The sequence below is a fragment of the Oratosquilla oratoria genome, chromosome 44 (genome assembly GCF_046742065.1).
Source record: "Oratosquilla oratoria isolate Oo_2021 chromosome 44, ASM4674206v1, whole genome shotgun sequence".
NCBI lineage: Eukaryota > Metazoa > Arthropoda > Malacostraca > Stomatopoda > Squillidae > Oratosquilla > Oratosquilla oratoria.
Window position 1 is genome coordinate 29,725,388 of NC_134820.1, and position 13,267 is coordinate 29,738,654.

At 39.3% G+C, this 13,267-nt stretch overlaps 1 protein-coding gene across 5 annotated transcripts in view; it reads right to left on the bottom strand.

Moving 5' to 3' along the window:
- The window catches only part of LOC143022420 (uncharacterized), a 49,551-nt gene that overhangs the window by 9,526 nt on the left and 26,758 nt on the right, over positions 1-13,267 (bottom strand). For all 5 annotated transcript variants that reach the window (XM_076180610.1, XM_076180609.1, XM_076180608.1 and 2 more), the window contains 7 exons: positions 10,375-10,557; positions 9,031-9,198; positions 6,821-6,887; positions 6,445-6,567; positions 5,154-5,326; positions 1,585-1,729; positions 158-266 (listed from right to left, as the gene is read on the bottom strand). In XM_076180610.1, the coding sequence (XP_076036725.1) occupies positions 158-266; positions 1,585-1,729; positions 5,154-5,326; positions 6,445-6,567; positions 6,821-6,887; positions 9,031-9,198; positions 10,375-10,557 (968 nt within the window). The remainder of the gene's footprint in view (positions 1-157; positions 267-1,584; positions 1,730-5,153; positions 5,327-6,444; positions 6,568-6,820; positions 6,888-9,030; positions 9,199-10,374; positions 10,558-13,267) is intronic.

Below are 13,267 nucleotides of genomic sequence, written 5' to 3' on the forward strand. Positions count from 1 at the left end.
CACTGAAAGGCAGGCATATTTCTAAATTAAAATATTTTTAGATATATCTTCTATCAAACGAATTTAAAAGGAAAATTCAAATAGGAAAACCAAGGTTACAAGAAAGGAATGAGATACAATAGTAACAGTAATCTTTACAGAACTTCCAATATATTACCTCTTCAAATGCCGTAAAAGCTGCCTAAGAGTATCGTGGTGTTGTTTTGGCAAACATCTTACTGCTTTTTCTAACAACTCTGCTTGCTTCCCACTTTTACGATTCTCAGCTAAAAAAAAAAAATCCGCACAATGAAAATTACAAGTAAAAATATGTGTAGTTATTTACATGTCTCTTCAAGGGCTAAAGTATTACTCATTGTTTTCATGAAAGTAGCAGTTGCCGACAAGGCTGATGAGTTAAACACCATATGAGGATGGAGCCTTTATTTGTACGAAGTTTCGCTTATTACAGATTTTTCAAGTACATGTGTATCTCAACTGTGTACTTGAAAAAGCTGTAATAAGCGAAACGTCATACAAATAAAGGCTCTGTCCTCATATGGTGTTTAACTTATTACTCATTGTCCCAATTTACCTCATATTTCTACATACATATACCAAAAGGAACTCTCCACTTTTTAAGGGTGAGAAGCTGAATCAAGATATGCACTCACCCTTCACCAATCCCACACCAATCAAAACATGAAGGATGAAGGTTATCCTTATCCCCCCACCCACTGCTTATGTTAGAAGACACAGCACCTCCATGGTAGTGCCCGACAGCCAAAGCCAGTTTGCCTCATCCACTTCACTATACAGTGTCCCTCTCCTGTCGTCCTATCTATCTATATACCGAGGGCTTTTCCCCCCTTACAAGGGAGCACCTCCATAGTAGTGCCCGACAGCCAAAGCCAGTTTGCCTCATCCACTTGACTATACAGTGACCCTCTCCTGTCATCCTATCTATCTATATACCAACGGCTTTTTCCCCCTTACAAGAGAGGTAGCCAAGTCTAAAGGCAAGTACTTACTAGGCAAGAATTTACTCCCACCCATTCCACTCCCATCCACCACCCTTTCCTGCCTCTCATCTTAGCTCCTCGTGGATGACGTACATACATATACCAAGGGATTTTTCCCCTTTACAAGGGAGGTTGCCAAAAAGAAAAAGGCATAAAAACCATTCCCTCGCATTCCATCCCTAAATACACTCCACTCCCCTCCACCCTCTACCCTCCCTCCTATCTTGGCACCTCCTGGATGACGGGTCATTCCTGCATCTTGTCCGCTGCCCTGGGTCAGAGGCAGTGTCGCAAGACACAGCACATCCACAGCAAGGCCGCTTCATTAAATCAGCGACCCCCCCTCTCCATCCCCTCAAGCAGAAAAGGAGAAGATGGGGGAGAAATCCCTTCGGCCTGCGTCAAATTTTTTCTCATACATACTACCTCACCCCCCATCCCCCAACCCATTCAACCTTATGGGTGACGGGTCACTTAATTGGCAACCTCCACTCTCCATCCTCTAATGCAGAAAGAGAAGATGGAGAGAAATCCCTTCAGGGTGTATCAAAATATACAAAAAACAGTTCCGACAGAAACTTACCTGATGCTGTGGCTTGAATGAACGTGTCATAATTCACAAATGGAATAAGCGGTTCTTTCAGTTCTCTAAAAAACAATTTGAGTGCTCCAGTCAAATTGTGAACATCTTTTTCTTCTTCCAAAATTGCATAATTTCTCTGTTCAACCTGCAAAAAGAAATCTATAGGATAAAAATCTTTCCAAATAATTCATTTTTATCATTAACCTAGGGAAATGGCTATAAATGTATACAGTTCTATGATTTCCAGACAAAAGAATAAGCAATGTATATCAATTAGATAGATATACCTTTTCATATTATCATTCTTAGCATTAACCTCAGGAAGTTCTACAATTTCCAGACATAAAAAAGCAATGTATATAGCTATTCAAAAATTAACTATGGCAATTTAAGATGATACATACCGAGTCTCATGAAACATTACTGACGAACTATTTCCTTTCCTTCAGTGACATCCCAAAGGACCACAGTCATGTATATATTCAATAAGGATGGAAAGATAGGACTATCATCTTCCATTTCTTATAATTTTCTCCTACACAAATTTATGGGACAAAATGTGGTTTTGGTTCAGACTCTATTCATAAGGAGATAAAGGCCTTTCCCTGTTTCTTCTCCACTTTTCCGAATTTTAATCATCTATTGGCTTTTTTTAAGTTTAGTCATATCTACATCTGTCTCCTCATAATGAATTAAACCTACTACTCCAAATTCAATTGTATTCCAAAATACAGACAAGAGACTTATAGTACAGTTAATAAAATTGTTCTAATAACAGGGCATTTATCATCTTAGTAAAAAAAAAATAATAATAATAATAAAATAAATAAGTAAATAAATGATGATGATGATGATATGGTTTAACGTCACAAACTCCCCCCTATCGGAAGGCTAGAACAGTGCCCCCTCACAGAAGGCTTTGTAGCGTGGAATTTAATACACCATGCCCTTGGTTCAACTTTGCCGGTGGTAGGATTCAAACCACCATCCCCTCAACCTTCGCTGCAAGTAACGACGCCCTAACCCACTCAGCCAGTGAGCTTCCAAATAAATAAATAAATAAAAAATAAATAAATATCAAGGTTGAAACTTCCATCTATATGCCAAGATCTTTTTTCCCCCTTATAAGGGAGGTAGCTAAGTCAGAGGCACATACCTATTACCACCCATTACAGTCCTCTCCATCACCCTTTCTATCCCACCCATCTCATCTCCTCAAGGTTGGAAGAAAAAAAAAAAAACTTGTCCACCAGAGAAAATTGTTGTCCAGTCAATCAATTGTTGCCTTGAGTTTCATACACATACACACATATACCAAAGGATTTTTCCTCCTTACAAGGGAGGTAGCCAAAAAAAACAAAGGCATGAAAACCACTCCCACCCATTCCATCCCCTACATACTCCACTCCCCTCTACCCTCTTCCCTCCCTCTTATCTTGGCACCTCCTGGATGACAGGTCATCCCTGCATCTTATCCACTGCCCTGGATCAGAAGCAGTGTCACTACAAGACACAGCACATCCACAGCAAGGCCGCTTCATTAAATCGGCAACCTCCCTCTCCGTCTCCTCATGCAGAAAAGGAGATGGGGAGAAATCCCTTCAGGCTGTGTCAATTTATTTCCCACACATATTCCCTCACAACCCATCCCCCACCCACTTCCCCTCATGCATCACATCATCGTCCCTTGAGTTACACTACATGTAAAACCTGCAGCCCTACAGCTGTTGGTAAGTATTTGAAACCTCCCACAATTATCTCTAGGAAGAAACTCTGGAATGTTTTCTGCATTTTACCGGTGTAGAACGGTTTCTGCGTCACTGGCTCAATGTGCCTGGGAGAGGAGAGCAGCTACTACTTCTCAACTCTTCATGTATGAAAAGGTGTGAGAAATGACGAGCTAAATACCATGTGAGAACGGAGCCTTTATTTGTACGATGTTTCATTTATTACAGCTTTTTCAAGTACGAATACATGTACTTGAAAAAGCTGTAATAAGCAAAATGTCGTACAAATAAAGGCTCTGTCCTCACATGGTGTTTAGCTTGTCAGTCTTGTCGTCGACTGCTACTTTCATGAAAAAAAGGTGTAAGAAATACAGTTGAAGTTGATGAAAAGAGATCTTAAGCCCAGGGATGCACCTCTTAATGGAGGAGAAGGGATTGACGGGTTTTGAAAACTGGTAACGTCCCTTTCCATCTTGCAGGACCACCACATGCAAACAGATACCCGTCACCAGGGCCCTGACATGGGTAAGAGCCGCCCCAAGGCGAGTCGAAAAGTGCCGCCCAGGGGCGAGTCGAAAAGTGCCGCCCAGGGGCGAGTCGAAAAGTGCCGCCCCAGGGTAAGTCGAAAAGGGGCACCCCGAGGCGAGTCGAAAAGTGCCGCCCAGGGGCGAGTCGAAAAGTGCCGCCCAGGGGCGAGTCGAAAAGTGCCGCCCCAGGGTAAGTCGAAAAGGGGCACCCCGAGGCGAGTTGAAAAGTGCCGCCCCGGGGCGAGTTGAAAAGTGCCACCCCGGGGCGAGTCGAAAAGTGCCGCCCCGGGGCAAGTCAAAAAGTGCCGCCCCGGGGCGAGTCGAAAAGTGCCGCCCCGGGGCGAGTCGAAAAGTGCCGCCCCGGGGCGAGTCGAAAAGTGCCGCCCCGGGGCGAGTCGAAAAGTGCCGCCCAGGGGCGAGTCGAAAAGTGCCACCCCGGGACAAGTCAAAAAGTGCCGCCCAGGGGCGAGTCGAAAAGTGCCACCCCGGGGCGAGTCGAAAAGTGCCACCCCGGGGCGAGTCGAAAAGTGTCGCCCCGGGGCGGCACTTTAGAAGTGCCCCCCCAACATACCACCACCTTCCACATCTGATGGCCACTAGCACAATTCACATGTAACATTCATCCACAAAACAACGTTTATACACACAACTCATGATAAATAAATCATGCATTAAAAGTACCTTAGGAGGAATTTGCTTTACCTTCTTTTCACCAAAAGTGCCGCACCCCCAAAATGTGCCGCCCTGGGGCTTTGCCCAGCACTCCTGCCCACCCCCACCATCCCCTTATCGGGGTCCTGCTCGTCACTGGTCCTTTATTGTCTACTTAGACGCCTTTTCAAAGTACATACATACATATACCAAGGCTTTTTCCCCCTTCCAAGGGAGGTAGCCAAAAAGGGAAAGGCATAAAAACACTCCCACCCATTTCATCCCTAAATACACTCCACACCCCTCCCACCCTTCCTCTCATCTGAGCACCTCCTGGATGACGGGTCATCCCTGCACTCTGCCCACCGCCCTGGGTCAGAAGCAGTGTCGCAAGACACAGTACATCCACAGCAAGGCCGCTTCATTTAATCGGCGACCCCCCCCTCTCCGTCCCCCTTTGCATATAAGGCGAGGACGGGGAGAAATCCCTTCGGGCTGCGTCAAAATTACTCACACATACTACCTCCTCATGCAATCACAACATCATCCATATACAACCATTCTCCACTCACCTCTGTCTTCCGTCCTCTCCCTTCCTTCCTCAACAGACATTCCCCTCTTCCCCAAAGCCCAATTTTAAACACACTTTCATAATTTATCTTACCTCTAAACGAATCTTCTGCACAACAGCTGCATTGCCGGAAATTCTATATAAGCCATCTGATTTGAGGTTTTCTTCACTTTTCTCAATATTTTTTATACACTGTAGTACAAACAACGGAACATCTGTCGAATCCTTGGTACACAGTGTAGTTAAAATGCTTCCAAATACAGCCTCTGAAAATTTGCAACAGTAATAAATTTAATATATTGTAGCCAAATACTTTTCAGAAGTGATGTTACCAGGAAAGAATAAGAAAAAAAAAAGTATATCTATATATCTATATATATATCTATCTATATATATATATATATCTATATATATATATATATATATACCAACTAGGTCCAATGTAAAAAAAATTATAATAATGATCAATGAATTAAAAAAAAAAATTATAATATAAATAATAATAAATAAAATAAATAAATGTATAAGTATAGTTAAATAATAAACAAACAGGTAAATAATAATAAATTGACAGATAACTAATAATAAATGAAAATCAAGCAAATAATAATAAAGACAAATAATAACAAACAAATAAAATAAATGAAAGTCATTACAGCATCTTGCTTAGGTGTTTATCTAAACAAATCATAAAGCTTCGAACTGAACTTCAATGCACTGCCTCTGCAGTACGTTTATTCCATTCATTAACTACATGGTTGGCAAAGTTGTTTCTACCCACTTCCAAATTAAATCTATTTCCTGACAGTTTGAGACCATTATTTCTTGTCGAATTCTCATTCAGTATAAAATTTTTGTCACTTTTGATATTGTCAATTCCCTTTAGAATCTTAAAAACCTGTATCAAGTCACCTCTGAGTCTACGCTTTTTAGGGGAAAACAAATTCACATGTTTTAGTCAATTTTTGTATGATTTATTATTAATCTTTGGAATCAGTTTTGTGGCTTGCCTTTGTACTTTTTCCAATCTGTCAATGTCTTTAATAAGATTCAGTGACCATATGGGAACAGCATATTCCAAATGTGGACGAACTAATGATTTATATACCTTGTTAATGAGAGATGGTCTTTTCAAATCAAAAGATCATACAATCAGTCCTAGAATCTTATTTGCTTTCTCAGAGGCTGAAATATACTGCTTAGATACAAGATTTTTCTTAATTTTACTTCTAACATTTTGTAAAAGCTAGTTATACTTCCATATGATAAAAAACTAACTTTATAGGATCAGGCAGATCCATACACAAAATGAAAAATATATTGAACAATGTCATCATAAATATTGGGATAAACCCAATTTGCACTGTCTTGTAATTTGACATACCTTTGTAAATTCCCTTTTTCACCAAAATTTCTTGAGTAGGTCTACGCTTAATCAAGAACCTTAGCTTTTCTCGAATACCTTTATTGTCAGGATTAAGGTTCTCTACACTTGCAGCCTTTTTCACTGAAATAGAAATATATACACATGTATATCTATATTTTGAGAAGTGTAGTGGGGGTGGAGAGTGAGAAATGAGGATATAAGGAGGACAGCAGCAGTGGAAAAGAGGCTGCAATGGTGATCTTGCAAAATGTCTCGCAGAACTACCACTATAAGATAACCACTCTAGGTCTCAATATATTGACTTACGTATCATAAAGTTAGGGATTAACATTGACATATTTACAAACTTTTCAATACTTTTAAAAATACTTACATTTGTCACCGATTTTCTTGCCCTTCTTATCTTCTCCTTCTGTAGTATTGCTGAACAGCACTCCTTCCTGTGCATACAAAATATCAACATAAACACTCATACTACTATTAGTCATACATTCAAATTTATTTGAAATAATGAATCTTAATGGGGAAGTACTGAATGTAAGTGTATGATTCACCATCATGGTCTTGGACCCAAGAGCTCATATGACCGATCTATGGGTAATGCTGTGACCTTACACGCACACACATCCCCAATTCCCCGCACACGATAGTTGGAGTGACACCCCACAGAGCAGTGATACTGAATTCATATCAGCCCTGGGCGGGATTCGAACCTGGACTGCCGTAGTGGCAGGTGAGAACTCTAACCACCGCACCACAAGTGTAGTATACAGGAAAGGATCAATTCATAGGGCTCCTTCCCTTATTCTCTAATTTTTCATCATACCTAGACTCAAATTCATGTATAGTTCCAACAATCTATATCTTTGATTTCCAATTATCATATCTAGATTTGAACTTGTGTATTGTTTGAACTTGGGCTATATCACCTTCTAAGCTATTCCACATATACATCTATATGGAAAATTGTATTCCCATTCTTTCAACATGTGGTCTTCCTTAATTCCATGACCTTTTAAAGCTCTCTTAATCTTAATCAGATCTCTTCTATCAATGCAATCTATCACCTTTAGTGACCTGAACACTATAATCTTATCACCTATTTCTTTTCTATCTTTCAAAGTTGGTAGACCCAGTGCTTTTAGTCTCTCCTCATATGGTTTATGTTGGAGTGTTCATTGTTGTCATTTGGCTGAGAGCAGCTATACTGGATTTGTGTGGTTCAGGGAACAGCCACCAGGTAGAGTTATTGTGCTACTATGTGAAGTGCTGGGTCCCCAGTGTAAAGGAAGCGATTGGAATAAGTTTAGCCTATCAATGTGGTAGCTGAGAGTAGTTATGGCTTCTTCTAAGTGCCCTACTGAGTTTGATAATGAATCTAAATATGAAAAGTGGAAAGAGGATACAATCATATGGTGTGAATTAACTGATTTAAATAAGGATAAACAGGTACTAGCCATATATCTATCCTTAACTGGCCGAGCTAACCTGCAGTCTTTTGAAATTGAATTAACAGTTCTGAAGAGTGAAGATGGTGTAAAGAGCATTATTGAGAAACTGGACACATTCTTCTTGTGTGATAAAGGTTGACATCAATTTGCAATATATATATATATATATATATATATATATATACACAAACATATATACAAAAGGCTTTTTCCCCCTTAAAAGGGAGGTAGCCACCCCCTCCAAAAAAAGCATAAAATCTACTCCCACCCATTCCATCCCTAACATACTCCATTCTACCCTCCCTCTTATCTTAGCACCTCCTGGATGACAGGTCATCCCTGCATCTCATCCACTGCCCTGGGTCAGAAGCAGTGTCGCAAGACACAGCACATCCACAGCAAGGCCGCTTCATTAAATCGGAGACACCCCTCTGTCCCCTCATACAGAAAAGGAGAAGACGGGGAGAAATCCCTTCAGGCTGCGTCAATTTATTTCTCATATATGCTCCCTCATCCCCAATACCCCACCCACTCCCCCTTATGCATCATAGCATCATCCATACACCATCCTCCATTCACTCCTATCTTGTCCTCTCTTGTCCTTCCTCAACAGACATTCCCCTCTTTCCCAATGCCCCTTTTACTCCATCCATCCATCTCATCCTAGGTCACCCCCTCATGTTCACTCCTTCCCCTTTGCCTTCCACACCTCTTCTACTAGTTTTTCTTCACTCATTATTTAGTAATACTGCAACATCAAGCAGATGTGTGTGTATATATATGGATGAAGTGTCATGGAATCAAATATTCATGGATAGAATGGAGAGGCAGAGAACTGTAAATGAGGAACTGGCAGCTGAGAGGCCATGGCCTAACAGGTGTTTGGTGAGGTGAGAATATATATATATATATATATATATATATATATATATATATATATATATATATATATATATATATATAGTTAGGGACCAAAAGGTCTCCTGTCAGCATGCCCCGCCTTTGTAATCCTTTGTAATATATGCACATATCTGCTTGTATTACTAAATGAAGTGCAAACTATGTTAAAACAAAATTATACTTAAAGCTTCAGACAATGTGATTTATGGTAACCTCACATTCTGACACTTACATGCTGTCTCAAGACATCAATCCAACCTTTGAGTAAAAAACTATCATCTGCTTGCAGGAGAAGTTCACAGCCTTGACCATTCTTCAAACATATGGTATTTGGGCGACTGGTTTTCTTTTCCCCATTTTCAACAATGCATGTTGTGTATAGATGAAAACTTTCCACTTTCTGCAAGATGGAAAATAACATTAGTCATAAATCTGTGCACACCAGGGTCAGCCAATGTAACAATACATATACGAGATGATGCCTTGATCAGTCAATTCACTGCCCCAGATCTCTCTTGCAAAAGCCCTATGGCTCCCAGGTCACCAGCGACAGCCGCTGGATTGGTCCAAAATCACTCAAGGAAGAAATACTGTGTTCTTGTGTGGGTATGGCTGGGGTGAGACTTTGTAAAATAAAGTGTTTAGTGTCATCTGTGTGATGGTTTTTCAGGGATTGTTTGTTTTTGTGGCCTATTCAGTGTTAATACATCTTTAGTGCTAGATATCTGAATGTGGTCATAGTAGTGTGGTTTTTGCTCTTAGGAGGGATTCTTCTGTAGGGCTAATATCTGGCGGGGTTTGATGGAGTAGGGTGGTTTTTGTGCCTTTGTTTTTTGGCTACCTCCCATGCAAGGGGGAAAAAGCCTTTGGTATATCTATGTACAAGTAGTTTTGAAAATGATGAGAGCAGGTAAGGCATCTGGGTTGGATGGACATCATGTGGAATGTCTGGAGAAAGGCAGTACAATAATAGTGGACTAGCTAATGATATCTTTTAATGTGTGTATAAGGGCAGAGAGAGTGCTAGAGGACTGGAGGAATGCCTGTATAGTTCCACTTTACAAGATGGCCTGTGCCTCCTACACCCACTCACACTTCATGACACCTACATAGGCATCATCATATGGAAGAGGTTAATCAACCTCTGACCCTGCCACAAACACAGTGTTGTCAGCAAACAACAACTGCCTCACCTCCCACTTTTCTTTATTTAACTATCTCTAGTCCCCTGTCCATTACCCTTGCCTTTACCTCCCGCACCATCCCATCTATGTACACATTGAACAACCATAAATAACTTAATAAGTAATACCCCCTATGCTGGAAATGTAAAAGACCATCCATACATTTCTCATATCAATAAAACTAAATTTGATGCAGAATGTATATTCAAGTATCAGGGCATTAAACCTTGTTCCTTGTTCTATATAAATAATATACCCGGTTGTTTTATAACTAAAAATAACAGATAAGTGCATAACAGATAAGTGCATTTACCCAAAAGAATCCTCACAAAACTCACTACAACGAGGCAGTGAATATTTTATACTTTCAACTGAACCAAAACCAAGCTTACCTTGTCATCTTCAAAATTTTTGTTCCTTGTCAGAAACAGAAGACCATTGGAACCTTCTATGAAAGTTCCTGGTATGTATCTCACGTACATATTCGCCCAATTCTTCCTCTGCTTTTTACCATCTTTCATGAACCACGTGCGCCGCAAAAATCCTTCATGCCTTGTATTGACAATCATTTCTGCCTATCGGTATGATAATTTATTACACAAAATCCTTGACAAACAAGACAATTAACAAAATAATATATCAAACTGACATGCATCATATGACAAAAACACCATTTTAATGTATTGCAATGTTGAAAATTTAATATACTAAAACTCATAAGTTAATATTCTATTTGTAAAGTAATAAATATGAAATCTTTTGTAAAGGACTCTGATTTTATTACATTTGATGATGTAAACTCCACATGAGATAAAAATTATTTTCTAAAGTTACTCAGATGAAAGCAACTTACAAATCTAAATCTTCACTAACTCCTTCAGTGTACATATATATATATATATATATATATATATATATATATTTTTTTTTTTTTTTTTTTTTTTTTTTTTTTTTTTTAAATGATCATATAAATAATTTTCAGCAGTGGTAGACCTAGAGATTTTGTAGAGGATGTTTCATCATGAACTGTACTCTGAAGCACTTTGATAAGCCTATGCATATGCTAATCATTTCTTATAGTTCACAAGGAGAAAAGCTAACCATATCTCATCTGCAAAGTTTACATAGATTGAAAATTTCATAATTCATTTAAAAATTAAGGGATGCATGGTAAATTAGACATCCTGACCCTTTGCCCCAGACCCACCACTACAATTTTGCAAATATACTCACATATACTCTGAATTCTAGAATAAAAAATTAAACAATGAAAACAATTATTCATTATAATGATTTATAGCAGCAGTTATGCTACATTACTTTTATGAATTCTTTGAATAAAGGTTTCTACTATTTTTCTTCTATACAATACCTATTTAGGGTCTAAGTCCCATACTAGACAGGATACTGTCATGTGTTGTATATATATTTAAATGCATGATCCAAAATTATAAACTGCAATTTGTATTAAATGCATGTCAATACATATAAAAGTACCTCAAACTCCTAAATTTTATTAATACGCTAGCAATACAACTTTTAAAAAAATATTATGCAATATTTACTATGACACACATTATTTACTATGACATCATTATATTTTGCAGACAGACTGGCAGACACACAAACATGGAAATCCTTGATAGAGAAGACTTACTAAACTGGGATATGAGAAATACAAGAGGGCAAGGAAGCTCAAAAAGGACAGTTATAGAAGAGATCTGAAAAAGAACAGCTTTCCCTACAGTGCTGGAAGTATGGAACAAACTGTACAAAATGACAGTGTGTGCAAAAACCATACACCAATTTAAGAACAATTTAGATACTGCAAGATACAGAGATGGGACACCATAAGCATAGCTCCCCCTCCCTTAAGACACAATTAGATAAATACAACTAGGTAAACACACACACTCTTATACACCAAACTCCCCCCCAAAAAAATGATCTACAGCTGGGGAATAATAGATACAACACTTGGAGAAGAGACAGTCAGTGAGAATAGAAGTGACTAAGGGTTGATGTGAGAAATGAAAAGGGGGAAGAAACAAATCTCAGTGAAGAGATAGTTGAAGCAATCCACCTGAAATTTAGAACTTAAGGGATGAAGACCAGAGGCTTCATTTCATGGTGGCACCCCCCAAACCCAGAAAAAAGCTTGGAATAAAGCCAAATATCAAGATGTGGGACACAACTCTCCTCCTAAAGAAAAGTATTGAGCAAAATAACAATACAAATCCTTATTGGAGATTTTCACTGTAGTGAGGTCAACTGGAAGGGATGGGAATCAAGTAGCTAAGCAGATTCCTGGGGAAATACACTGTTAATTACAGCAATGGAGAACACAATGATCCTATCAGTAAAGAAAGTGACCCCAGGTAAGAAGAGATGACATTATCACTAGATTAGGTCCACTACTCAAAGAGCTGCACAACATCAGCTCCTTATCTTTGCCCCATAGGAAAAAGTGACTGTAACAACTTAATTCCACCTGGTGGGTGGGGAAATTGAGCCAGGGAATAAATCATATAGGCAAGGCTGACTCAGTTTTGGGTTGAAGAAATTCTTTGAAGAAGCAATGGGAGGAATTTATGGATATCACTGAATTAGTGAGGAAATGGAAAATTTTTCTTTACATTTACAACCTAGAAGTGAATAAATTAGAGAAAGAAGTAGAATCAAGATTTGGAACAATCTGGAACAATCCCTCCTCCCAAACATGGCTTCAATTCCACAAGACATTTACATGTTTCTCTTAGTCTACCATTTACCTCTACCCCTACTCCTCCATTTCCTACCACATGCAACCCCAAATACTTTAAACTATCCATTTCCTTCAGCATTTCTCCTTTAGGACTTACTTCCAGTTTGTTGCCATCCTTTCCCCTTGCCCATCTCATCACCTTTTACCTACATTTACCTTCAACTTTCTCCTGCTGCATACCTTCCCAAACTCCATCACTGCCTTAAAACCTCCTCTGGCCCTGCCACCAGCAGTATCATCAGCAAACAACAACCAGCTCACCTCCCACTTCTCTCCATTATCTTTAACCACCTCCAGTCCATTACCAACCCATTACCTGTACCTGTCCTGTACCACCCCATCCATGTACACATTGAACAGAGATGGAAAAAGTACCACAGCCCCAGCTTTACCTCACACTACTCCCTCTCCACCTCCAATTCATACACCTTCTCTAAATCCATAAAGGCCCAAGAATCACCCTCACCTTTTGTCAAAGCTAAGGATGTTTACAATGTTGTATGTACAATTTAATGGATGAT